We start from the raw sequence: 21,737 nt of genomic DNA on the forward strand, positions 1-21,737 counted from the left end.
AGAGACTCTCACAGACCCTTCAAGTTCATTTGTCTTGTAGAAGAACTCAAGTGAACGGGTGGATGAAGTGTGGATGATCTGAACTGCACGTAAATGCAATTGCTCCGTGCATCGCCATCTTCTTGGAAGTCAGTGCTACCTGTGACTGAGAAATCCCCAATTTCCCTGTGAGCATTCAAAAACCAATGTAATGAAGTATGTCTCGTTGTCAAGTCAAGCGCTCGTATCGCTCGCAAGCTCTTACCAACATAATGCATGATGGCAAGGAATGTGTTCATGATTACAACGACCACGAGATCTCTGTCAAGGTATGATATATTTTCGTTAGACAATTGAATGCAGGCATACCGTGGTTCTCTTCTCGGCATGCCTTCGGATGATCCCTTGCATGTGTTGAATTTGAGAAAATAGGCGCATTGGAGCCTACTTCCCAAAACGAGGTTATAGGCTGTCCTCCGGGGCAGAGCAGACTCCGTCGAGGACAGGAGTTACAAGGGATGAAATTGAAGACTGGGGAGACCAGGCCAAGTGAGTACCAAGAACCTGCGGTCATGATGCATGATCCTCGCTTGAACCAGAGGGAACCCCCACAAGCTACGGCGGTCACCGAGCATTCTCGAATTTTAACAGAGGACAATGTCATGATAATCATTGCGATAGTGAACACGGACAAGACAGTCGTTCTGTTGCGAGAAATTTTGGTTGTTTCACAAGAGGGGGTTGTTGGGCGCTTACTATGATTGGTCCCACTGTTTGGCCATGTGGCTGATACGCCTCGAGCGTCGCACTTCAGACATCTGTTCTGCACAGTGCACTACACCAACCACACCCCTTGTTCTTTCCGTTCACACTCTGTCCATTCGTCTCAGTGTTGACGGTGGCACTGATATCCACTCCTGCTCTCTTCCTGCTAGCTTGAGAGCCTTTCAATTACCGGTCGTCTCAGAGGAAGCCCACAGTACACATCCTCACAGCGCCACCTAATGGATGGCCTCTCTAAGGCGCGTGCGTTCTTGTCGACATGGAGCAAGAGCGGGGAGGCAGAATGGTGTGTAACTTGCGCCTTGACTTTTGATGATTTCTAAATGTTCTCCAAGCCGCAAGTTTGTGGCGTCCCTCCACTCCAACTTTTCTAGCCCAACATCCGTCGATGTCCTGACTACGACCTATCACGCCTTGCTCTGTGCCGCTTTGACCACTTGGTCTCCAGAGCACCCCTTATCCTCGAGCGCTTTCGTGACATTCGTCCAATCAGTCTTGCACGAGCTACCGTCGTCATCGCAGGATGCCATGGTCTCCCCTTCGACTGCACAAGCGCTCGGGGAAGTGTTGATAGATATCATCTGGTCAATAGACTCACAACTGGAAGAAATATTGATGGATGCAAAATCTGCTGCGACAGTTGAGCAGATGGGAAACGCGAGCGACACGTCCCCTGTTATGAAGTCCAAAAAGACCGCTGAGAAAGACAAAGAAGTCCTGGTGGATGTTGTGAGACAGATGCTGGTACGTTTTGTATGTTCGTGGATCGAGTGGCACACTATTTATGGTGCCGTGTTCCCAGAACACTGGAATTCTGGACCCGGTTCTCTGTCGAGAGCGCTTGGACATGGTGCTTGTCTCAAATGTGGGCCTTGTCTCGGACAAAAGTGTCTTCGACAAGAAGGAGATCCGTATGAGGACCGCTCTTTTGTACGTAGTCGCGCCGGCGCTTGACTTGATCTTCCTTACGCTTCCTTTCTAGCTACAAGCAAAACAAGTTCAATCTGCTTCGAGAACAGTCGGAAGGCTTTTCAAAGCTCATCACCGAAATCACCAGCGCTCTTCCTCCCCCCCATTCTTCAACTACTGGCCTCCCGGGCGAATCTTGGCCGGCAATTGCTGAACACGCACGGCCTGTTTGGGAACGGGTTGTCAGTTTGATTGGGCATTTTGATCTGGATCCTAATAGAGCCCTGGATCTCATATTGGATCAATTCACAGTCCATCTGGCGACGCACTGGAGTTTTTTCTTGGTGCTCTTGAGCCTTTCGCCGTGGGGAGGTGAGAGCTCGATGCTCGATGATACTTCAGAGGACAACAAGGCAAGGATGAATGGGGATGTGCCAATCGATGGTGAGGCAGGAATGTATGATGGCAAAGATCTAGACGAGGTTCTAGCATTGGCAGAGGCTAACTCGAACCCGCCTCTCTCTTCTCCACCAAAATGCGGTAACAACCGAGTTTTGGCTCAGGTTCTGGGCTTCAAGTTCCGACATTATCAGGTGCGCGCCATCCTCACTATCCCATGGTCTATTTGAACCTAAGCGCATCCAGTCACCGGAGGTTACGGAGTCGACTCCTAGACACCTCTATTTGACGGCCGCTCTCCTTATCCGAGAAGGATTCATCTCGTTGGAAGATCTGTATTCGCATCTTACACCTACCGACGACGACATGGAAGGCAAAGAACGCCAGGCTTACCTTGCAACTGTGACTTCCCGCATCTCGGCCGCCAAGGTCAGTCAGCTTGCCATGGCTGCTCCCCTCGAGTCTGCCTCGCAGCCAAAAAGCCGACCCTCTGCGCCGCTGCCCGAGGCCAAGAAACCTACGGCTGCTCCTGAGCCGAAGGAACCGCCTCATCAGAAGCTTGGCTTGGTGACTGCTTTGTTCGCTGTAGGTGCGATCCGGCCCGCTATCGCGATTCTCACCAAGTTCCCGTGGATGGTCGATGCCCATCCTGAGATTGCGGACCTAGTCATACGGGTGATGAGACACTCTTTGTCCCCTCTCTACGAGTCTCTGCTGGTGACGAAGGATCGCAATCCTTCTGATATTCATCCTCGTGCCCGGTATAGCACCAGCGGTGTTGTTCAGGCTCCTAGCCGGAAGCCTGCCTTGACCCTATGGGCACCAACTCCACCCAGCACCAGTACGGTAGATTTCGTGTATTTTTTTCCCAGTTGGACCGATCGGGTGCCAGTATCTACAACTCTGGAGGATTTGGTTAACGTCATCGAACCGTTGATGGCGTTTGTTGGACTTCATGTTTCCAGAGATCCATTGTTCCTGACCAAATTTTTGAGGCTTGGGCGTCTTCACCTTCAAGCGACGGTACGTGTTCATGCACGATCTACTCAGAAACTCGAATTTATTGCCTCGGCAGATTGAAGTTGATTCTGAAACCAAAAGGCCTGTTGGTCAGCCTGACCCAGATCACCCGACGCGCCGATTCTGGTTCAAGATCCTCCGCTCATACCTCCTCCCAGCTCTTCCTCTCATCCGTGGCAATGCTGTTTGTACCGTTGAAATCTGGAACATCATCCGTCAATATGAAACAACAGCTCGGTGGCGACTTTATGGCGAATGGAAGACCAGGACCTATCAGTCGCACCCTGAACTCCGCGTGCGTGCCATCCAGGCGGATCGTGAGTCGAAGGGTATCTTGAGGCGCTTGTCACACAACACGATAGATACCCTTGCCGGCACTGTGGCGAAGCTTGCTCACAGCAATCCTTGTATATTCTTCGCGAATGCTGTGAATCAGATCATGGCATACGACAACTTGGCCGGAGTTGTGATTCAAGCTTTGAGATATGTGACAAATATGGGCTTTGACGTCCTAGTCTACATCATTTTGGATGCCTTGGCCAACCCAAACAAGGACAGAGTCAAGGATGACGGTGTCAATACATCTGACTGGCTGCAGAGTGCGTATCATCGGCCTCTTCATATCCTTCGCTATTCTCAGCTTTTGTATAGGTCTTGCTTCCTTCACTGGCATGCTTTTCCGCCGATACAGCGCTGATCTCACCCCTCTCCTCAAATACATCGTCCACCAATTGTACAATGGGCAGACGAGCGAGATTATCGTCCTGCGGGAGTTAATCTGGAAAATGGCCGGTATCGAACCTCTTCCTAGCCTCTCAGAATCGCAGATCGCGGCGATGGCTGGTGGACCCACTCTTCGCATTGAGGCTGTGGCATCGAAGACCCGCGGCGCACGTCTGGATCCAGGTGATGCAGTCTTGAAAGGACCGCAGAGGCTGGGTAAGGCCTTACTGGATTCCTCGCTCGCTCTGCCACTCCTTATCCAGGTGGCTCAGCAGCGGCAGTCAGCGGTGTTTCGAACTCAAGACGCTCATCTAAAGTCGCTTGCTAGTCTCTATGACACGGTGAGGTCGTTCGATCGCTATGAATGACGTGTTATTGACGGCGTTCTTCCCGAAGACCCACGGAGTGTTGTTGCAATACTTGGAATTGCTCACGTCGCCCGTCGTTATCTCCCCCCAGGACTACGCTAAGAAAGTCATTCCAAAACTTTCTGAGCTTGGTGAAACGTACGGGATTGGCGCACCTATATGCATGCAGATAATGCGCCCGATTTTGCATTCAGCCCTCTTGGTTCGTTTCTCGTCGTACTACTCCGCAGATTGGTAACGCTCAAACAACCCGAGCAGGCGGCTGCACTTGCTATGCAAGAACAAGAACAAATTGCTAGTCAGGAGGCTGAAAAACGTCTGAAGGCCGCTCTTGCTGCGAAGCGCGATCCCAGCACGGCAACCTCCCGTATCGCATCGCCCAGCATCGGCGAGTCGGGCATGGCTGTTGAGATACCTTCGGAGCTGAAGACTGAAAGCAAACCATCCGAAGATGTTGTCATGGATAATGGTACTGTTTCTACTTCTATGTCGTCGCCAAAGCCAGAGGTAAAGACTATATCTCTTTGACTTTTCAATGTTAGATTTATAGCGAATTTTCTTACAGAGCCCTTGGGTTCCCGAGATGAAGGAGCTATTCGACGATGTCAAAAAAATCGCTTCTCAAGATGCATACGATGTGATCGGGCAAGTTTCATCTCTGTTTTGGAGTAGTTGAAGTCTGGCTTACAGTGATTTCAGGCCAGGCTTCTATCTCACTTTCTGGCAGCTCTCTACGTATGATCTCGCGCCTCCTGGAGCCAGATACGACGAGGAGGGTGTCGCACTCCGCAGTCTCAGCCGTCAAGAAGATGGAAAATACAATACTGCAGATCGATCGTCGGACCGGACCAAGCGTCAGAGCGCACTCGCTCATCGTGCGCGTCGTGATCGCTATAACGCATTCGTCAACACTCTCGCGCAAGAGTACAAGGAACAAACCGCGCTTCGCATGTACACGATTAAACGACTTGCTAAGGAAAAGTCCCACTGGTTCGCTCATAGTACGCGCCAATGTTTATTTATGAATGAAATGTTCTCAACATGGTTAGCTCCAGGTACCAAAGCTATCACACTGTCTTCTGCGGTGATTGAGCACTGTATTCAACCTCGCTGCCTTTTATCCCCCATGGATGCCGATTACTGTGCTCAAATGATCAAATGCATTCATACATTGGGGACACCGGGTTTCAGTACATTGATGACTTACGATAGGGTGAGTATCCATTGGTATGTCCGTAATACCCAATTAACGTGCAAGCAGCTTCTTGGAGACCATGTCAAGGTAGTTGTGTTTTCTGCCAGTGAATATGAGGCGAGGAACTATGGTATGATGTAACGACAGATGAACATGGCCGTAGAGCTGACGACTACTCAGGCCGATTTTTGTTAGGCATCCTAACAGACCTCTACAAATGGTATCAAGATGAACAAGCGTATCTACAGGACAACCGTGTAAAGATCGGTGGAAAACCTGCTTGGCTGCCAGGGTTCCAACACCCATGGTCCAACAAAAGCACTATCGAGCCTTCGTCCGTCTTGCCTTGGCACAAGTTCCAGCAGATCGTCAAAAAATGGCACCGAAAACTGTTCAGGGTATGCTATTCTCTTTGATCTTTCTTCGCTTGTTGACACTGTTTCCATCAGTCATTCGCGGACAGCATCCAAACTGGAGAATTTATGCACGTTTACAACACCATCATCGTTTTGAAGGAAATACAGCCTGTCTTCCCATTGTCCACAGTTTCAGAGGTCATGGGTATGCACCTGAACCAGGTCATGGAGTCCTTCTTGAGTAAAGAGGGGCGTGGTGACTTGAAAATCCTAGGCAGAGCGTGAGTAAATTTTGTTGATGACACCGCGACTTTCAGCTTCAATATCGTCTATGGCCATAGATATCATGCAAGTCTCTTAAAACGGGAGGCTCAGTGGGCTCCGCCAAAAAGCGCCGTGAGCAAGGTAAGTCTATCGTCATTTCTTATCAAGCTTGGGCTGAGGCAGAAATAAATCCTAGCCAAACGCTTCTGCTCCCTCTCCCAGGACAAATGGTTCACCGTCTCCGATGTCCACTCCGGTGGCGGCTCCTTCAGCTGAGAAGCCTCGCGGCATCGTAGCGCCAACTCCATTAGCTCCCCGCGCCCAGCTCAATACAGTCAATGGAGCATCTTCACTCTCGTCCACTAAAATAGCTATGGATAGGTGAGGATTTCGCAGTGATCTCACCGTATGCATACTTATGCCCTTCGTATCAGCATTCCTAGGCCTGAGGTGGTCAAGCGAATCCGCACAGAACCCAGAGCAGGGACTCCCACGCAACCGTCCGCTAACGGCAAATCTCCCGATATCAAAGTACAACCGATGGACATTGACATAGCCCATGTTGAGAGCAATGATAAGGTACAAACGCCTGCTAACCCACAAGATTCATCCGCCGTTCCTACACGTCCTTATCGAAACCTCGCTAGCAAGATTTCAAGCCCTCTGCCCAACGCTCCTAGCCCTCGACCCGATGCTCCTAGCCCTCGACCCGATGCTCCTGTCTCTTCTGCGACACCTCAGAAACCCCCACCTTTAAAGGACTCTCATCATGCTGTCACACCCATGTCTGTGTCTACAAATGTCCCGATGACCAAACAACCACCTCAATCCCCGAGGAGCCACCGACCTCTTGATGAGAGATTTATTCGCCCAGAGGTCCCTCAAATGCTACCGCCATCCGCTCCCAGCCAAACTGTGTCTGCGCAAGAACTGCGCGAGACTGCAAAGCAGACTGTCGGAAGACGAGGACCGCTAGATGAGATGTTCGAAGACAAAGGACGAGCCCCTCCGAGCGAACCACGCCATCAGGCCAGTAGCTCTAGGGCGCCTTCGCCTGCACGTCGCAGATCTCAGTCCCCCCCTACGCGACCTGGCACACGGAATCCTAGTAATGAGAGCCGCACCAGCGCTGGCCGATCTCGCTCAGATCGGGGAGATGGTGAGCGTTCGGATGATAGACGAGGGGATCGCGACATCAGGCAGGAATCCCGGTCATCTGACCGTCGAGATGGGGCTCTTCACCAGAGCGAACGTAGAGAACGACTAACCTCACGGGATGCTGAGCGGGAGAGAGATCGCGACAAAGATCGTGGTCGAGATAGACATGGCGATCGGGAGCGCGAAAGAGAGCGTGATCGCGACAAAGTCAGAGAGCCACGAGAACGTGATCGAGACAGAGACAGAGACAGGGGCGAGCGCGAGCGCGACAAGGAAAGAGATCGAGAGAGAGGTGATCGTGACCGGGATCGTGACCGACACCGCAGGGATGAGAAGGACCGCGACCGGGAAAGTAGAAAAGACCGGGATGCCCTCGGTCGTGGGATCCCTCCCTCTGCCGTAGATGACCGCTCAATTCCCAATCGCCCTGATCCGTCAAGGCATCGTAGTGCGCAAACCGGAGATGAGGCGCTCGGTAAGCGAAGAAGGTCCGCAGAGGATGAGGTACGTGTATCCGCCATTATGCTCCTTTCGTGCTGCTCACGGAACTATTTGCCGTAGTCCGAAAGAGCCTCAAAGCGCAGCACTCGCGACAAAGGTCATCGCGACGAGCGCACGCGTCGCTCTTCTGAGAAGGACCACGACCGACCGCGTGAGTCTGACAGAAGAAGACGGGAGCGTGATGGACCTGAAGGCGAGAGTCGGTCTGCGCCTGGGGATAAAGTGGGTATATTCCTCACTCTCACTTGCGCAAATTATTTACTTATCCGCTCATAGCCAACGGAAAAGCGGGTTCCAGAAGGACCCGCATCCTCCATCAAACCATTACCCGCCTCAACGCCTTCTGCTCCGAGGGCTATGGCAGCTGGCGAGCCTCCTTGGTTGATTAAGCCTGAGGTCATGAGCGGACGTGATCGACCTATTCGAGAGCCCCCACTCTATCAAGCTCCGAATGGATCTTCTACCACTGTCACAGCTGTGGCCCCACCGTTACTGGAATCATCTTCGACGGCCAGCCTTCGCTCTCGCATCGGTGAGAGGGAAATGCCTCGCCTTCCCCAGGGGCCCATCTCGCATTATCTGGATGCTCCTCTTATACCTGATCGCAATCGACCAGATGACGATCGAGATGGTGCTAGGAAACGCACTTTGTCTGGTGAGCTTCTTGATTCTTATATGTAAAGAATATAAACTTAAGGTCCTGCGTAGACCGAGAAAAAGACACCATGGGAGACGTTGGTCTTAGTCTGGGTCAAGACGTTACACTGCAGCCGCCGAAAAGACCTCGCATCAATCGTACCCGATATGTCTCGGGTGGGTCTCATGCCATAGCGAAGAAATTGCTTCCTATAGATCCTCAGGCTGGAGACAAGAATCGGTCAAGCCGACAGGATTAGCATCTCTCATACTTGTTTGCATGTAGCTTACATTTACTTGCCTCTATTGTGTATATGTACCGTAACTGATGCATCTGCGCCAGTCCTGGAGTCATAAATCTGGTGCAATTTATTTGGACTTAAAAGAAAAGCAAGTCCAAACATCACGGCATGCCGAGTTGGGCAAGAGTCAGTAGAATGAACGGCGTGTCGCCCTGCATAAGACGCTATCGGCTCATTTGTACGGAAGTTCGGGCTTCGACGTGATCTTATGACCTCGTGATCAGCAGAGAGCACCGATTGAAGTCATTGTCTAGACAGGGGATGAAGCATGAATTCATGATGGTCGGAGGGAAGCTGCTGTAATGGTTGGCGACGTGACGGCTGGCGGATAGGGGCGTTGACACAAGCCGTAAGCAGGCTGGTTGTCTTCAACTGATACTGAGGTCACTGTGCAACACGTAGTAACATCAAAGTCGCGAAGTTGAAGTATGAATTCTTCTGAGTAGCAGTAAGCGGGGGCCAGTGGAATACGGCCGTTGATTTGGGACCTTTGCGAAGATCACAAGCTCACGAACGCGAGATTTTGTGACTCTGGTACACACTTGAGCTCAATGAGGCAATCAGCTCATCCATTTCACATTTATGAGGGTCTACGGTATCACCGCAACATGAGCCCCCACTTTCGTAGGAGGAAGAATCCTGCATGCTGTCGACAGGTACCACGAATCGTGGAATGAAGTACGAGTTGAATCGAAGGGTTGCGAGTTGTATCGCAGTTATATCGCAGGCCAGGCCGGTTTAGCGCCCCTTGATGAGCGTCAGGAACTCTTCACGCGTTTTCTGCTGGGTACGAAAACAGCCAAGCATACAGGACGTCACAGTGATGGAGCCGGGTTTCTGGACACCACGCATTGTCATGCATAAATGGCTACATGCATATGTGAGTGAGGCTATGCGCAGTAGAGGTTCCACGATACGCACGTTGCTTCCATAACGACAGCGACACCACGAGGCTTGATGGCCTCCTCAACGCAAACGGCGATCTGCTTTGTGAGTCGCTCTTGAACTTGCAGCCGACGGCTGAAGGTCTCTGCAATCCGCGCAAGCTTGGACAAGCCAAGAACGAGCTTATTGGGAATATAGGCTATAGCCACCTGGAGAAAAGCGTTTCATTTGAGGATGGGTTCGAAAGTGGCGAGAAGATATACCTTGCCTGTAAAGGGAACGAGGTGATGCTCGCACAAGCTCGAGATGTCAATGTCACGGACCAAGACCATCTCGTCATGATCTTCTGCGAAAACAGCGTCATTGATTACATCTGCCAAGGGACATTACCTTTCAGTGATGTGGGACGAAGACATTTCAAAACGGCTGCACCTGCCAGTCGCTCTTCATATCCTTTCGTCATCCACATCAAGGCCTGCGCATAACGATCCGGCGTCCGAAGCAGGCCCTCGCGGTCAGGATCCTCGCCAATGCACTCCAGGACGGTGCGCACAGCTGCAGTAAGTTTTTTTTCACGTGCGGCTTTCTCGGCAGGTGTGGCGTTGAGCCGAAAAAGCGTAGACTTCGCTGAATGCATGATATATGTCAAAATCTGCGCACTGACGAGAAATTTGACGACGTACCAGGCCATCCCAGCCCATTGATATCAGGTAAGGGGCTCGCTCTGTCCGGAGCATGGGTCGATGCAGGAGTGGAGAACCCCGATGCAGGGCGGAAGCCGTATCCTTCACGAACGAGCGATGAAGACGCGATTTTGCTCCGATTCAGAGACGAAGACGAAGGGATAAGTTGAGATTCTCTCGAGTCATGATCTTCGTCGTCTGGTGCACTGCTTGGAGTTTCTGCGAATTTGTCGAGCGAATGCTGGCCTTGAGGGGTGTCTGCTGCCGAATCAATCTGTAGTTGGCGCAAGCTATCAGATAGCAATGTTCCGTGGTTTTTATCGGAAGACATTAGTTGGCGGTGAAATGGGATTAAAGTCTGTTGAAAAAAAAAGATAAATAGTAGACAGAGTAGAAAGATTGGAGAAGATTGGAGAGCCCGGGGTCAGACGGGGTCCGAGTTGGCCAATGATTAACCGAGTCCTACAAAGGAAATCTGTAAGAGCAATCAAGTTCCACCGAGCGCATGTGCATGGCACCACGACTGAGCAAGCTTCTTTGGATCCATGCCACGGCGGGTTTTCGCCTTGAGCTGTCTCGACAGTTTCATCTCGGAATCATGAGAATTAGTTTGAGGCTTGGGGGGCTTTGGGAGAATTCGACATGGAAAACATGAAATTAGGCAAGATCATTAGATAACAGGGGTGTCCGGGGATGCCGGTTCAAGTCCGGCACTGGCAATGCGTCTCAAAACCCGAACAATGTTGTCGCCGTTTACGGCGATCTGAAGGAAAGAACAGAACAGAAACCTTCCTCAACGGTCGACTTCTACTATTCTTTTACTCCAGTTGTCTTTTCAGGCGCCATATTCCCAGCTCTTGCTTGCCATTTCCTGACTTACTAATTTATCCACTCTAGTATAAACTGTAGAAAGTTTATGGCTCACTGTCATGTCTGGTCTCAAATGACACCGTCCTGATCTCGATGGTACACCTCAGGATGTTTCCTAGTGCCGGATAAATGAAGCAGTTTCAGACCTCACATAGAAGGAAGGTACATACCGAGCACAACAGAAAAGTTCCCTGTCATGGTTTGCACAGCCTGCCCCGCAGGTATCCTTACCCCCAGTTTCGTATTTATACGTCAGTTGCATCCTGATCTTGCTCGTCTTCTCCTGTTTTCTGTGTCTCAGATGCCTTCCTCACTGCTCTCTCTTCGAAGCTTTCTTTCTGGCCGTTGTATACCTTCCACTAGCCAACTTCGTCACAGCAAACCAGCTCAGAAACCCCGTTCGGAGGAATCACTCAAATTCACTCCAGCTCAGACCGATTCTATTTACGATGCATGGCTTGCCTCTCGCGCTGATATTGTGGTCTCAGCTCCACACTTCAGCGCTGGGGCTAACCGCCCAGTAACCAAGGCAAACCTCAAACTTGCACATCGGATCGTCAAACTTTGTGCTCCAGAGATCTTAAAGTTATTCTGGAATCTCCATCCTTACCGGACTCTTATTATGGTATGCATCAGCTTCGTGCGAGGCATGTTGCCTATTTTCAAGGGCTACTCCCATGCCTTGATAATTAACGAGGTTAGTCATATAGCACTATCTCGGATCCCCCTCACTCATAAAGTTATATTTCAACAATCAGATCCAGTCTCTCATCACTTCGGGCCATTTTACATGGTCTCACTTACTTTGCCTGCTAGGCTCAGAATTTTTACGGGTTGTCTGTGAACGGCTATTGGATTCCTTCGCGTAAGGCAAATCTCGCTCGGTATTCTTGTGATAGCCGCCATCTTACACATTACCATGCTGCAGGGCGGATAACGAGCATCTCGTACAGAGCTCGGCACGTTTTCTTGTTGAATATCAGCAGATGGAACAACGCGTGCGCCTTGATGTGCCCACGTTGTCAGATCCGATGGTTCGCGATCTTCTGGCAGAGTCCGATATGTTCGTTTCATCATTCCAGGGCGTGGGCGGCTTTGGCTTGTTCTCTCCCATCGACTTCATCCGCATCCTCACTCTCCTATCCGAACTGGTATCGCACATCTTCATCCTCTCATCCCTAAAATACAACTCGCTCTCCGCGTTAACACTGGTTCTATCCGTTATCTCTTCTGCATACCCATTCCTTCAAACTTATTTTGCACCCCACCGATACGGATTCCAAATATCTGCCTATGAGGAGGACGATGCCCGTCATGCGGAAAAGCAGGAGCAGATGCGGCACCTGTCTATGAGTGAGTCGCATCGTCCCGAAGTGATGTTATTTGGGCTAGGCCCTTGGATCCTAGCCACTTGGGCCTCTGCGCGCAAGGCTGGTTTGGGCATGCATCAGCCTCGCCGGGCGCGATCATACTCCATCTCGTGGTTCATATCTCATCTCAACATCACGGAACTCATCATCGCACTACAAAACGTATGTGCTCTCCTTTTCCTTACCTTTGAAGGAAAGATCGGGTGCCGACCTTGCATTTTTTCGCCAGATACCATTTGTATTGATGCTTCAGACGTCCACCTCCCTCGGCTCCTTGGCTTTGTACCGCAGCTCCGTCCAATCTATAGTCTATGCCGTCAGTAACCTATTCATCACGATACAAATGACGCTCCAAGGTATTTTTTTGATGGGCGCATTCTGTGCCTCTATGGAGGTTGAACCTCACCTGCGACCCAAGAAGGGGAAGACGGTCCGGTACGAAACAAAAGGCCGAGGCATGAAAATAGAGGCACGGTAATGATCATGCCCGTTCCTCGCATTCTATGACCATCTCTGAATGAGACTCACTGTGCCCCTAGGAACTTGTCATATACCTACCCAGGCTGCACAGAGCCGGCCTTGCGAGACATAAACTTCACGCTCGAGGTTGGAGAGACCTTGGCACTTGTAGGATGTAATGGCTCAGGTGAGTACAATTCATGTTCTTACCTCAGCGATTTTTCTGACGGTCATCTTTCAAGGAAAATCAACACTAGGCAAGGTTTTATTACGCATAGTCGGGTTCGACTCGGGAGAGCTCCTCGTGAACGACGTCGATGTGCGCCGATATGATCCAACAGATCTTCATCGCGCTTCAAGTACCGTTTTCCAAGGATTCTCAAAATATAACGGCTCGTTCACTGAGAATGTCGGGATCGGATTTGTCGAAGACATCGCATCTCCGTCCGCACTCAAACACGCCATCAAACTCGCAGAAAGTGAACACATCGTAGACTCTCTCCCCCAAGGCATCCATACCCGTCTGGACGCGCTTGGTTATGACTCTGCAATCTACCCTCCGCTTGGGCAACACAAGGGGATGAATGCGGAAAGACCCACGTGGATGCCTCATGGACTGTCTGGCGGCGAGGTTAGCAATCATCCTACCATTCCAATCCCAGAAGTGGTTGTAATATGACTTTACTCGACCTCGTCCATGCGCCCACGTCTGTTTCGTGCACAAACAACGTCTATCTCGTACTGCCGATTTGTAACGGCAGTGGCAACGCATAGCACTCGCGCGCGCATTTATGCGCGCACACCGCCCTGAGGTTGACCTTCTATTGTTTGACGAGCCGGTGCGTGTAAACTCGCCTTACTCATAACCCTGCGGTGCTTATTAAGTCAATTGAAACCGCTAACCAAATGAACGGGTTTAACGTGACTGCCTAGACTTCGTCGCTAGACGCACACGCTCAGAACAAGATATTCGACACGATAAACTCGATCTCGCGATCAGCCAGCGGTGAGAAGACCAAGACGGTCGTCTTCGTCACCCACCGCCTTGCTACGGCACGTCGAGCGGACAAAATTGCCATGATGGATCATGGGGTATGTCCCACTATGTCAAGGCATTGCCAAATGACTCTGACATCTTCCCAACCATCGGCATCAGTCAATTACTGAGTTTGGGACTCATGAGGAGCTTCTAAAGCTTGGGGGTTCATATGCATCATTGTATTATGCTTCTGTCTGACTGGGCATGGCAGCTGGATCCACATGCGTTCCAAAACACAGTTCAAACTCACGGCCACATACGTACAATGGCGGCATTGTGACATCCGGACTGGCACTACTTTTAGTTAAGTATGTCGATAGAAAAGATACATCATTCTTACGATACAGTGAGGAATTGCTATCTTGGATACATAAAGTATGTACTTTCTTCAGATACGAATCGAGTGACCATTAAAGTCAAAAACACCATCTCGGAAAAGGGCATCAACAGCACTATCTGGCCCAGAATTGAGCATGTTCGGCATTGGCATGCCATACGTTCCGACCAATAGACCCGCATTCCTGACGCCTCGAATTAGAGAAGGGACCAATGCCTGGAGGGGAAACAGAGGTTGGTTTATCATTAAGCAGCAATAACAACCACACTTACTAATAGATCAGCATCCACAAATATTCCCAAAAGGTTGTTATCTTTGGCGAATTCAACGGCAGCACTCAGGCTGGATAGCCGTCGGTCGTTGGTATCTTTTGTGCTGAGGGCTGTGTCGCTAGGAGAACTGCGGTTGACCTCGCCGCATTGAGTCGCGAAGAAGACGGGGTCTGCCGAGATGAACGTCGATGTGAGCAATCAGTGCATGAGGAGATGAAGGGCTCGAGCGTACAGTTCGGTTGCTTCCAATTCACAGCCGCACAAGCATCTGGGAAGAAAGAAGTAAAAATGATCTTTCTACGGCTTGGATGCCCCTCTAGTAACGCGGAAACACGATAGACTGTCCGCAGAATCGATTCCACGCATGCATTCAACGGCAAGGTATGCCCAAACGAATATCGACCCCTGATCTTTGCAGATGGATAAGCCAATTCCAAACAAACGCCCATAGAGACCGGTAAAACCTTCAATCAAAAGCATAGCCCCTGAGTCAGTGGTGACAGGGAACGTTTTTCATGACGCCCACCTTCATAAGATTTTCTAAAGACAACATAGATGATGACACAAGTTTGTGCCACTCTAAGACTGATGAAGGGAGAGGTTCCGTGAACCGAAATCCCCTACCTATCCTCTCTGCCAACAACTCGAACTGTAATAGAGTAAGGTCGGCTACCCCAAGATCCAAGTTGTGTTCTGGCACTTGCCAGCCTGCAAACACAACTGGATGCAGGTCTCGTGTGATTTGAACTGTCACATATAGATAGCTGCCGGAGACCGAGGAGACGGTTATGGGTCGTAGATTGGATACATGTGACGAGCCCGTGGGTGATGCCTGTACAGATCCTATAGGCGGCGGTCGTGGAATACTCGAAGGAACATTTTTAGATTCGGGCGCCATGCTGAGCTGAGATAGTGACTTCCAGTAAGTTTCGACTGCGCCACCAATTTCCAAGGTTACACCCTCGAAAGGTGTAATGATATTAATTTCGAATGAAACCTGTAGTCTTCCCTGTTATTCATGGGATCACGAAGAAAAATGAACTCCTTACTTCTCCGATGACATGTAAACGATGATCTAGTATAGGCAACGTGAAGGCTTCGCTGTTATCGATTTTGTTGAATAGCGAGGGAAGTGCGATAGCTCGGCCGATAGTTTTGGTGCCGAAATTGGGGTTCAAAGAGAATTCTAGAGACAGCTGGCGTAGTGATTGTGCCTGGAAAGTTAGGACATGCATATCGTCCGAAAGAGGGAGTAGAATAGTTTGAGGCGCAGAAGTAGCATTTGGCGATGATGTCATGACGAGCTTGAAGAGAGGGGAAGAGAGTAAAGACATTTCCGAGGTGCCAGAGCCTATGAGTCGGGGATGAAGTCGGACAGCGGAGGAAACCTGGTTCGATGAATCAGAGGAGGGTGGATAGGCATTGCCGATAGTGACTTGAACCAAGCATTGTTTGTCCAGATAGTTGTGACCATAAACGCGATGAGGCATCATAGGAGGAGGAAGAGACAGAGAAGGAATCATGTCAATGTCTGACTCCAGAGCCCGTAAAGCACTAGATCCAGTAGAAATTACAGAGGGACTTCGTGCCGAAGAATCTCCAGCAGCGACCGAGCTGTCGCCCAACAAAAGAGTGAGACAGTCTTGATGGCCATACCAAGCAGCATAATGCATGGCAGAATTCCCTAATTCGTCGATGACATTCGTCCGGCTGCCAGCTGCCAGCAACACTTCAACGCACGTATTGTGTCCATACCGCGTGGCGTGAAATAGTGGCGTCCATTCATTGTATTTGTCTGGGACGTCCCATCCATCGTGGTGAACAAGAAGCTGACAGATTTCGGCATGTCCTTTTCGCGCAGCAAAATGTATGGGGTACTCGCCGTTGTTATTTGGCAGACTTCTAGCTCCATGCCTGAGAAGTAGCAAGACAACATCCATGTGGCCGGCCAGACTGGCCAAGGATAGCGGTATCAGCTCCCCATCAACAGAACTCAGTTGAGCTGACACCCCGCCCTCTTCAAGAAGCACCCGCACACAGTCAACATTCCCTTTCAGCGTAGCATAGACAATCGGTGTGTAGTTTTCCATGTCACGGATGTACGGCGACACCTTGACCTCCAGAAGGCGCCGACAAACGCCGGCATGACCATTCATAGCGGCATAATGGAAAGCTGAGCGTCCGTAGACATCAACCTTGTCGGGTTGTACTCCATTTTCCAAGCATAGGTTCACCAGACGTAATGCTCCAGAGATGGCAGCTTCATGAAGACAAGTCCGTCCATTGATGTCATCCACAAACTGATAGTCGAACGGCTGAACGGTATTCGAAAGAATCAGATTGGCCAGATCTGGAGGTGCATCAACGATAGCCCGCCACAAGATACGAGTGATGTTCATCTTGGCCTGTTGCTGCTGTCCAAGTGTGTCAGAATAGAGTAGGGCTTTCTTGATGGCAGTTTCGTCGCCACCAGCCACCGCTTTGCGCAGATCGCTCTCCAGGTCTCGGAACAGGCCCATGTGGGCATTTCCCTCGATGGTCAACTGGCGATTCAATATGAGGTCGTTGACGGCTTGACCATCGAGTGCAAAGCCGGACGAAACATCGGTGATGTCGACAAGACAAGCCGTGACTGTGTCAGAAAGTTCTGAAATGAGCTAAAAGGTACAAAGCATAAGTAGATAGTAAAGTTATAGGAGATATTGCGGACCTGTCTGTTGAAAACGGGTTGTACTTCAACCTGTCGGGCAAGATACAGTTCTTTGGTCGTAGACTTGGAACGTTTGTCCCATTTTTTGAGAATCTTCCGGAAGCCGGTAGCATTGATCTCGATAAAATGCTAGAAGAAGTTCGGTTTTGCATACTCAAATGTGAAATCAGGTTCGCTTCGTTTTACCTGCAGTTTTCCAAGATCTCGCTCGATGAGACGGAACCCTTCCTCAACTGCTTTCCATTCAACATAATTTTGCGTGGCATCGTCAACTCCGTCTGGAAGCACCCTCATCGCCGCCGCTCGCCGCTTAGAAAGGAGGGTCTCTAGTCGGAGCTTGAGCTCGGCTTCCTTTCGTAGATAAAATGCATTGATCTACACAAGCGTGTATCAGTGATGTGGAACCCATGTCCATGATGATTTCACGTACCTTCTCCAGTTCACGCTCTAACTTGAAGAAGAACGCAGCCTTATGCGCTTGAAAGTCAGGTCCACCTTCATCCTCCTTTCCGTAGGTTTGTAAGATCGAAGGCTCTACTTGTGCCTCAGGCGTTCTATCGATGCTATGGATGTCGAAAGGGGGTGCTTGAGCAACTGCATCTCCTGGACGTATCCCTAACGCAAGAGAGGCTGCCTCGGATGCCGGCCGTTTCGCAGCGAGCGAGGAGACAATCTTCTTCAGAAATTTGTAGTCCAGGTAATACTCGGACCATCCAGGGATGATCTCCGCCTGTAGCTGCTTGCCGAACTGGTATTTCGATGTGCCTTCAAAATATTGCACACTTTTGGAGATTTGGAGGCATACCTTCATGGCTCCTCAAAGAAGGACTCCTTTGATTCAAAGGACGGACCAAACGTCCTAAACAAATGAATGGCCAGACAGATTCGAACAAACCGACGGACAAGAGACAGTCGTGCTCCGAATTGAGCTTGAGTTGGAGCTGCTTTGTGGTAGTGCCATAACCCCAAATTGGTAATTGAGATTTTGCCGGCGGTGTGGCGGCCGCACGCACTGGTCTATATCAACATCATCTTGCCCTTCCTCCTGATTCTCGTGTTTGACAGCCGTAACACTGAAGGAGCCATCGATAACTATCCCTAACAGCTTCAACTTCTGGTTTGATGCCGAAGGATTGATTTCAGACGAACGTGCGTCCCAGGCTCCAGTCACGGTACATACACCCGCCTATTCCATGACCCGATCACCTGCGTTCGGGCTGCAACCTGAAAATCAGACCAGTGTCCACTCAAACCGTCTGTTCAGTGTGTTCTCAACTTAAATCAACTACTTGATCTGTATACGCATACTGAATCTATCATCATGGTGAAACCGGCCATTACGATGTATCATATGAGGACCTTTCGCAATTGCCATAACTGCGCGGGCAGCAGAGTTACGGGGCACTTCCCATGTTTCTCGACTTGATCGTAGGCACAGCGGTAGCAAAACACATAACCAGAGGGCAAGGCAGTCGCGTTCGCGATGGAACCTCGGCAAATCGGACACTGACCGTAGTTCGTTCTATCAAGAGGTATACCCTTCGGATGTGGAGGAAGGAGCCTTGGTGGAGGGATGGCCGGCCTAAGAGGGGATGTAGATAGTGCACGAGCAGGTGAAGAAGGTGAGTACCACCACTCGAGGAATTTGATGAAGAAAATGGCTGTCGGTAAAAGAAGTTTGAGGGAGTCGAGAAAGAGGCGTGGAGAGGTAAGCAATAGGCGCCTGATTAATGCCACAGCACCCTTCTTTCCAATCGATGGACTCGATTTTTGAGCTGCAATCGCTGCCATCCGCTTAAGCACGTGTTAGACGAGTCGTATTATGAACTGCACAAGATGGCTTACATAATCTTCGGCCCCTAGTCGTCTGAGATCGACACCCACCCATGAGAGCCATGGACGATAGAAGGGAGTCTGATCGAACAAATAAGCGATGTTGTAAACAAGCAGCCACGCTTCGTAGCTCATGTTCAGCCATGGGTATAGACATTTATACAATCTGCGCAGACGTCCCCCTATTGTCTAGTTTTCGGTCAAGGTCTCTTGTTAGCACACTGATGGTATAAACATTCTCCATACCTGAACCATGCGTTCTTGGGCGTTTCGAACACCGCCAACGTCAAGCATTTCAGAATCAATTCCTCCACCTAATGCTTCGAAATAATCCTGCGCCTTCGCTCGCAGGTAGGGTACACCGACCTGTGAAAAGGAGACAATTCAATCAGCGTGGTACAGGTGGTCATAGATCAGAAACATACCAGGAAAAGCAAAGAACGCCATATTTCAACTGTTCCCAGGCTCTCCTGTGGAGGAATTCCACTGACGGCTGCCTGGGCTCTATCTGTCTCGATGAAAGGCTTTCGTCTTCGTTTGAGGCCGTAGAAATTCTCAGAAAATGAGGCATCTGCAACCTTTATGGGGGAGGAGTTGCATATACAAAGACCAAGATACTTACTGTACTTTCTTAGATAATGTCTCTCGATGAAGAACATGATTGCTGCATAGAACTCTTCATGCCGATTGACAACTCTTAGCAGATATCTGGGATATCTTTGCGCAAATACCTGCAGTTGGTGAGTCCATACATGACTCAGTCGATAGCGGTATTATGTACTTACCGACAGGACGTATTTGAGCGCAGGCTGTAGCAAATCTCTTAGCTGTTCTTGCGCAATGAGCTCAAACACAGACGGTTTGAGAGGGTCTCCTCCTGTACCGTTGAAGAACTCCATGGTGAATCGACAGACTGAAAATGCAAGCCACCGTAGATAGTGGCTTTTCGATGTGGAAAGGTCGTAGTCGAAGAGCACAGAGCGGAGGCGATCGCTTGATATAGAGCTTTACTGGAAGTAGCTGTCTCGTAGAGGCTAGATCACGGGCTGGCTTTCTATGTTACGGTGCTGACCTGGCCTTCGTGCGAGACAGTGAACGACGAAAGAGTGACGTGAAAGCACGAAACCCCGGCTCGTATTAGTTTGCGTGGTTATCACGTGTTGACTGCATACAACGAGTGGTCTTTGGAGGCCCGGGACCGCGGAAAATCACTGAAGAATGCTACTGAGCTCTACTATGTCGCTGCCAGTTTCTTGACGCTGCGGAACCAGTTGATAGATTCAAGACCTCGAATCTCAAGGAGATCGTGAACCAACGTCCAATGGTTTTTCAGAGCGCCCTTCCCCACGCTATCGAATTACGACAAAGCGCGGAGAGAGAAGGGGTCAGAGCCAGCAGGAACCAACGCGGTCTTCCTTCACATAGTTCATGTCCTCGTACATCTCAGGCTATACTGGCGCTCGATCTCTTCGTACTCAACCGCAGATAGGGATGAGCTATCGAGAACAATACTATGAAGGTGCCAGCATCCCACCATTCGAAGTGTGCGTGTTACACTAGCCATTTTCTGTAGTCCTGCATATATATATCGCCTACTACTCCTTAATTGTCACCATTCTACTTACGCATCCTCCACGTTGCTGCTGGTCTACGCATGCGAGCATTGTATTGATATCACTGCGACACGTCGTGCCCTCTTGCAACAGCTTGCAACCCCTTCATCGACCTGCTTCTCTGTTCCCTCCATTTACATCGTCTGCTCAAACGTCACTGACTCACCATGTATCGTGGACGACATAGTCCTCTGGCTCCTACAGATGCCGAACTCGCGACAAGAGCCCTTGACGAAGAAGCCAGCTACCGGTTTCCTTCATTCACCGCAAACGATGCCGTCACACTTGGGTTGTCCCTCCGCAAACGGTTCCGAGGCTCTTCGCGGCACCAAAAACATGGGAAGGGCCTTGTCATATCCATCCAGACAATTGTCGGGCACACGCTTTTCTCCTGTACAGTTGGCGATCTTGGCACCAACGTTGGCGACATCAGTCTCGATAGTTGGGCATGCTTGGAGGGAATGATTGCTGTCGTTCGCCGAACGGGACATTCAAGCTTTTATGTGGAGAAGGGGATGGGGGCTGTAGGGAAAAACCCTAAACAGCTTGGCCTTCAAGGTGATCTCCGAGTCAACGGTGGTGGTAAGCACGTCCGTATCTAGATATCTGACGCAAGTTGAACGTTGAAGGTGTTACTAGCTTTCCCAATTTGGTTAGAGGTAATCCCATCTAACCATTGTGATGTTACCAAGTAATCGAACATACTTTTGAAGAATGCCCCTTGTTGCCCTATTGCGGTCGTAGCTTGCTATTCGGGCTCAAGCACAGACGACCATCATGTATGTTGGATCTATCTAATTGGAGTTTTTGGGTACTAAGGGCTAATGCGCAGCTGGTCGTGACCTCCTGTCGAGATTATCTACACAAAATGGAAGAGAAAGCGGCTCCACCACCACCTAGAAGTCCCCTCTCACCTACCATGCCCCACGACCACAGTAGTGTAAGCCCATAGATGCTTTCTTCACAGATACTGGTTCCAACCTGGACCGCTGAATTTCAATTCAAGGATTGGATCTCGAACTCTGCAGTAGGTAAATTATATCGTCCGTCACACTTTTCAGACGAGCCGGAGG

At 50.2% G+C, this 21,737-nt stretch overlaps 5 protein-coding genes across 5 annotated transcripts; 3 read left to right on the forward strand and 2 right to left on the reverse strand.

Moving 5' to 3' along the window:
• Positions 1 to 251: 251 nt before the first annotated feature.
• HETIRDRAFT_444233 (uncharacterized protein) lies at positions 252 to 9,367 on the forward strand (the record flags this gene model as incomplete). The annotated part of the gene is made up of 25 exons (XM_009545839.1): positions 252 to 308; positions 405 to 528; positions 661 to 719; positions 915 to 1,048; positions 1,098 to 1,506; positions 1,565 to 1,692; positions 1,745 to 2,264; positions 2,317 to 3,093; positions 3,146 to 3,407; positions 3,453 to 3,689; positions 3,742 to 4,154; positions 4,210 to 4,319; positions 4,376 to 4,688; positions 4,747 to 4,818; positions 4,909 to 5,182; positions 5,237 to 5,394; positions 5,443 to 5,513; positions 5,540 to 5,774; positions 5,826 to 6,013; positions 6,050 to 6,137; positions 6,193 to 6,377; positions 6,431 to 7,658; positions 7,716 to 7,877; positions 7,932 to 8,310; positions 8,364 to 9,367. The coding sequence occupies 25 exons, from the start codon at positions 252 to 254 to the stop codon at positions 8,549 to 8,551; spliced, it is 6,771 nt and encodes a 2,256-aa protein (XP_009544134.1). The 3' UTR covers positions 8,552 to 9,367.
• HETIRDRAFT_245859 (uncharacterized protein) lies at positions 9,341 to 10,198 on the reverse strand (the record flags this gene model as incomplete). The annotated part of the gene is made up of 5 exons (XM_009545840.1): positions 9,341 to 9,461; positions 9,515 to 9,687; positions 9,742 to 9,851; positions 9,911 to 10,105; positions 10,162 to 10,198. Coding segments are annotated over 5 exons (636 nt in total), but the record flags the coding sequence as incomplete, so codon positions are not given.
• A 1,134-nt stretch (positions 10,199 to 11,332) lies between these two features.
• On the forward strand, positions 11,333 to 14,097 carry HETIRDRAFT_48054 (ABC transporter; the record flags this gene model as incomplete). The annotated part of the gene is made up of 9 exons (XM_009544933.1): positions 11,333 to 11,728; positions 11,790 to 11,896; positions 11,960 to 12,563; positions 12,631 to 12,875; positions 12,941 to 13,047; positions 13,103 to 13,491; positions 13,622 to 13,699; positions 13,794 to 13,952; positions 14,017 to 14,097. The coding sequence occupies 9 exons, from the start codon at positions 11,333 to 11,335 to the stop codon at positions 14,095 to 14,097; spliced, it is 2,166 nt and encodes a 721-aa protein (XP_009543228.1).
• A 4,418-nt stretch (positions 14,098 to 18,515) lies between these two features.
• On the reverse strand, positions 18,516 to 19,950 carry HETIRDRAFT_63198 (peroxisome biosynthesis protein Pex12; the record flags this gene model as incomplete). Its single annotated transcript, XM_009544992.1, has 6 exons — positions 18,516 to 19,012; positions 19,052 to 19,240; positions 19,274 to 19,417; positions 19,477 to 19,622; positions 19,674 to 19,782; positions 19,837 to 19,950. The coding sequence occupies 6 exons, from the start codon at positions 19,948 to 19,950 to the stop codon at positions 18,566 to 18,568; spliced, it is 1,149 nt and encodes a 382-aa protein (XP_009543287.1). The 3' UTR covers positions 18,516 to 18,565.
• Positions 19,951 to 20,831: 881 nt separating this feature from the next.
• On the forward strand, positions 20,832 to 21,616 carry HETIRDRAFT_416162 (uncharacterized protein; the record flags this gene model as incomplete). The annotated part of the gene is made up of 4 exons (XM_009545841.1): positions 20,832 to 21,246; positions 21,304 to 21,323; positions 21,378 to 21,443; positions 21,497 to 21,616. The coding sequence occupies 4 exons, from the start codon at positions 20,832 to 20,834 to the stop codon at positions 21,614 to 21,616; spliced, it is 621 nt and encodes a 206-aa protein (XP_009544136.1).
• Positions 21,617 to 21,737: the final 121 nt, after the last annotated feature.

Source organism: Heterobasidion irregulare, assembly GCF_000320585.1.
Source record: "Heterobasidion irregulare TC 32-1 unplaced genomic scaffold scaffold_03, whole genome shotgun sequence".
Lineage (NCBI taxonomy): Eukaryota > Fungi > Basidiomycota > Agaricomycetes > Russulales > Bondarzewiaceae > Heterobasidion > Heterobasidion irregulare.